This window comes from Primulina tabacum, chromosome 17, assembly GCF_025594145.1.
Source record: "Primulina tabacum isolate GXHZ01 chromosome 17, ASM2559414v2, whole genome shotgun sequence".
In the NCBI taxonomy this organism is placed as follows: Eukaryota; Viridiplantae; Streptophyta; class Magnoliopsida; order Lamiales; family Gesneriaceae; genus Primulina; species Primulina tabacum.
Genome location: NC_134566.1, coordinates 2,475,291 through 2,480,197, shown reverse-complemented (window position 1 = coordinate 2,480,197; position 4,907 = coordinate 2,475,291). Strand labels below are relative to the sequence as shown.

The 4,907-nt window shown below is 34.6% G+C and overlaps 1 protein-coding gene across 1 annotated transcript; it reads right to left on the bottom strand.

The window, feature by feature from the left end:
- Positions 1–1,463: 1,463 nt before the first annotated feature.
- LOC142531934 (cyclin-dependent kinases regulatory subunit 1) lies at positions 1,464–3,423 on the bottom strand. Its single transcript, XM_075638211.1, has 4 exons — positions 3,299–3,423; positions 3,128–3,204; positions 2,996–3,056; positions 1,464–1,814 (listed from the first exon to the last, which is right to left on the bottom strand). Exons 2-4 carry the CDS (start codon positions 3,181–3,183, stop codon positions 1,680–1,682), a joined length of 252 nt encoding a protein of 83 aa, XP_075494326.1. The 5' UTR covers positions 3,184–3,204; positions 3,299–3,423; the 3' UTR covers positions 1,464–1,679.
- Positions 3,424–4,907: the final 1,484 nt, after the last annotated feature.

The following is a 4,907-nucleotide window of genomic DNA, read 5'->3' as shown; positions in this document are numbered from 1 at the left end:
CAATGAGTTGAATTTATGATAATTAAAATTTGGAAAGGATAAATTCAAGGTGTTGAATTTATAAAATTTGAGAATTTAAATTATTAAACTCAAAGGTTCAGTTTATTAAAATTAAATTAAATGTAGTGGAAAGTATGTTTAATTGGTTTGTAGTAGTACAAGTCAAACATGCTAAATAATTAAAATTCTTAATGGACTTTAATATAAATAATTAAACTTGTTGGGCTAGTCCCATTTGTAACGATCATGGGCCATTAGGTTGAACCAACATGGGCATCGGCCCTTACCTATGCATCACTACTGGTAATGGGTCGTTAGGATGGTCCAGCATGAGCCGTAGCCCATGTCCATGTACCGTCATTCATAGAATATGTCACCCCTGGAAAGTGATTTCTTTCGCCTTCTCCAACACTTGAACACAGGACCTACAGGCATAAATACTTAGATTCTTAAAATGTTGATACCGATTGAGCTACTAGCCCAACTATGTATTTAGGCAGGTGGCCTCAAAACCCTAGCCTCCAACAGGCCTCAACTTCGAAATTCTCTCCTACCAAAGCCTCCAAAATTTTCGACCACCCCTAAGAATAATTTTAACTGTTTGAGCCGCTTTTGATTTTTGATCACTACGCAAAATATTTTCTATACTTTCTAGTGCAAGTTAGAAGAAGAACAAGTAATCCGGCCGTTGATCTGATTCGAAGAATAAAGAAAGTAATTTCCAAGAAGATTGTTCGTAGGAAATTCAACAAGAGATATATCTGTTAATTCCGAAATAGTTGGAGTCAAGTCATTTGTTCACTAAAGGTATATTTACAAACGCCTTATGAATATTTGTTTTGTTTAAATCATACGAATGTCCAAAAAAATTTGAATGTCAAATTAAAAATTTTAAAACATCCGCTACGTTTTTTACACGATAAAACCGGTTACCCAACAACTACTTCCGGGAATTATGGTTCTCTGTTTTCTTTTCGAATTAACTTTTATGATAAATAATTTTTAACTTTTTAAGAAGCACTTGTTTGCAAAGTTTTACGCGCCTTGTGCAATATTAGCGTTTATTTGTAATTATGTATAGCAAACAACATTAAAAAAACAATCGGTTGCTCAATTCTTAAAAATAAAAAAAGGTTTTGTCATTGCTGAGTGCATACTATATCACATGTATTTTACTCCATATATGATGATAATCATTAGGTTCGGTTAATCAGACAAATTCAACATTAATAATTTGATAATAAGACTAGAGAAGTTGAAACACATCCAACATAGCATAGATTAAACCGTAATATTAACAATGGACATAGAAAAACTATCAAAAATGTTAAGATCGATCATGTAATAAATGGTGGTTTATTTATTTACCGGAAGCACTAAGACATGCATAAAGTTTCGATGTAAGACGCAAGGAAACCTTGAAAACTAATGCGACGATAGAACAATTTAATAGGGGCCAAGGATTAGTTCGAAAAAAGGGATTAAATTAACGGATATGAAGTTGCATAAAAGTCAGTTGAAAAAGAAAATTTCAACATTTTGTTGTACCCATAGTGCATTAATGAACATCGTAATATGTAATAGGTGCAATGCCTTTGCAGAGGAGAAGAGAGAAAACTTTTACAAGTAAAGCTTGCTGACTTCGGGAAAACACCAACACAACTACCCATGCTTTGCCGTTAACCTTGGTTCTCTTGCTGCTGTTGCTGGTAGTTCAGTGGCCTCCTAAAAAGCATGATGTGCGGCTCTGGGCGGTGAATAGCATAGTGAACCCACCCACGGCTCTGCTGGACCCCAATTGCTCGCCATTCATTCTTTTGAAACAAAGTAATCCATTAGCCAAAAGTTTGATTTAAGAACTAACAAGATTGAAGAAAACAAACGAAAATTTACAAAGAACACAACTTCCAAAGGTTCAGGAAAAAATACGACCACAGTCCATAACTGGAAGTGTGATGATTGCCTGAAATCTCTTAATCTATGGCCATGCAATTTTTATGTGAAAAAATACGACCACAGTCCATAACTGGAAGTGTGATGATTGCCTGAAATCTCTTAATCTATGGCCATGCCATTTTTATGTGATAGCGAACATTTTTACTTCAGTGGTTTTACAAGTAACACAAGCACATTCAACACACGGGTTGACACTGAAAGATTTAAAATTGGCATAAAAATTTAATATAGGTGTGTTTATTGAAGGATTTGAAATGATATATGATTTCAGATCTATCATTATCGATTTCGTTGGATGCATGTCAGCTATTTGGATTTTAATTTCTCCATTTTAGTCCGAACCATTTCACCAGACTCCGAATTCCCCCGAACTGAAATCATGGGAATGAGACTAGCTCTGGCTTCCATGCGTGAACCGGGTCTTGGATTCGACATTGGTTAGAGTTCAAAACCAACTTATGAAATCCTTTCAAAGAAAACAATTGATTCAATCCTAATGTAACCTAATTGGATTTCTCATGACCCTGCATAAGAAGGAATTGAAAACCATCCCACTGATTGATATAAAAGCTCAAAGTTACCAGGGCAAATTTGATTTCAATTTCTTTAAACCATAATTGATATATGCTTTTGTTTTGTTCTTGCTTGGTATGCGTGTATGGTACGGGATAGAATCATTATTTCTGCTGAAGAGACACATTGTTATAATCAGAGCATCAAACTTCTTCCCAGAAACTAGGAATCTTGCACAGTTATACGAGAAGAGTTATATTAAAATCGAGGAATTAAGCAAAAGCAAACGGCATCGAGCAGGTGGGGCAAGGGTAACTAGAGTCTACCTAAAGTTAAAAAGTAAAAAAGAAGAAAAAAATTTTTACTCCTTCAACAATAACTCAGTCGGAGCATAATAAAATTAGAACTGATTCACGTATAGTCGCATAATTTCTCAGTCACCAAAGTGAAAATCATTGATTTCTAAAGCATCAAATGACCACGATAATCCTCAAATCAGCACAAACAAAGGATATGAATCACTTACTTCCGAGAGGAGTCGATTTTTAGGAAGCAATTTGGCCACCTCTGGCGGAAGAACCACATGCCTGAACACTCCAAAATCGTTCAGCAAATTATTCTCCGACAAATCTCAGAAAAAAAGTATAAATCAAATCACCTGTACTCGTAGGTGTCATCGAAGTACTTATCGGAGTACTGGATCTGGCCGCCCATTTCGAGTAGCTTCAATAATCACTTTCACAAACAGAAAAAGTAAATTTGGTTGAATTAGAGCATCAAAATATGTAAAACAATCAACAATTAATGAAAAAAAAGAAGCTTATAGTACCTTTGAGAGAGGATGGGAGTGCTAGGAAAGCAGGAATGGTGCGGAAAAAAGGAAAACAGTGTGCTTTACGGTAAAAAGATTAGGATGCTTTTAGGATTTGGAACAAAATGGGGACTAAATTCTAAATTTTGAAATTTGAAATTTTTACCGCTTTTAAATAATTAATTTTTTTATTTAAATTAAGGACAACTTATTTAAAAATCCTCGTTCCCTTCAAAACATAAATTTTACTCTTCTTCCCTTTAAAACTTAGTTTTTACTCCCCATTTTTTTTAAAATTATCCATAATACCCTTATCTTTGATTTATGGTACGTGACATTGTTATACCTATCGAGCATGTACTCGAAGGCATATAGCCGACATACAGCTACGCAAAGTATCCAACCTATATACCATGCTCAATTAATCGATTTTTTTTTATAAATGGCCCATCATACTTCCGTATAATAAATTGAACAGTTTATCTTTTTGACCAGAGTGCCATCGGATTATATCCACATGGTTTTACAAACTGCTCCTCACAGTCTAACCACGCAGTCGCAACAGATGATTCCTTACGCAGATTCCTTCAACTGTACTTAGCACAACCCTGTTTCGTTTCCTACCTCAGGGTGTATAGTAAAGTAGTTCAATTTGAAACTAATACATGAGAGGGGCAAAAGCCTTGGTTCTTTTATTCAAAAATACGAAATATTATTACATAGTAACCTCCTGTAGAGAAGGATAAACTTGTTTAGCTACTTATAGTAGCCGAACTTACAACACACATAAACTTGAAAGAGAAAATATTACAAATTATTTTGAAGAAAAACAAAGGGGTTGAGTGATGTCTTCATCTTCCTTCTACGTCCTTATTTATAGAAGCCCTTTGCGGATATGTTTTCGGACTTCAAACTCTTGCTATAACTTTTCTTTAATGCCTTCCAACTGTGGTTGGCATTATCTTTTGAGTGGGTGGTTGAGTGTTCCCTCCATATTTTCTTGATTTGTCTATTTTCTAGATCATTAATCTATAAATAGCTTGTTTTTCTGATCTTATCTCCTAACATAACTAATATATATGTGTTTATATCATATCAACTGAGATCTCCTTCCCTTCTTCTTTTAACAGTTTGTAGAGATCTTTAAAATTCATCAGCTGCTTTCTTAATGCTTTAATCCGTCTTTTAGAAATCTTAAGATATATAGCGTACATTTTCTTTGGTTCTAAATTTCAGTTTAAATCTTGTATGATTTTCTTATTCCTATTTATTCTTTATTTATAGTTATTTGGATCCAAGTTTTCTTTGTTATTTAGTGGGTTTATCACATGCTCACTATCTCATGTCAGGGAATCTTTTAACTTTTGTAATCCCCAAGGAAAAGTGATGGTATTCACATGTCCACTAATTTTTGTCGAGGAATTTTAAACTTTTGATGTCCCCGAGAATAACGTGGTTGTGGTCCTTCACCACTTGATATGGTCTTTGCAAGATGCTTTCTATCCGACCGAGGTCTAAAACCCTTGCCAAACTCTGGCTCCTTTTGATTTTGGCATTCGATGCATATTTGTTCTGATAATCTTCCCACATGAGCCATATTGCAGAATTTCCGACGAGTTTCTTTACT

Coding starts and splice junctions, on each gene's coding strand:
- LOC142531934 (XM_075638211.1), bottom strand. CDS start 3,183: ATGGGCGGCCAGATCCAGTACTCCGATAAGTACTTCGATGACACCTAC. Junction 3,057..3,127: donor GATGACACCTACGAGTACAG/GTGATTTGATTT, acceptor TGGAGTGTTCAG/GCATGTGGTTCTTCCGCCAG. Junction 1,815..2,995: donor AAAATCGACTCCTCTCGGAA/GTAAGTGATTCA, acceptor TTGTTTCAAAAG/AATGAATGGCGAGCAATTGG.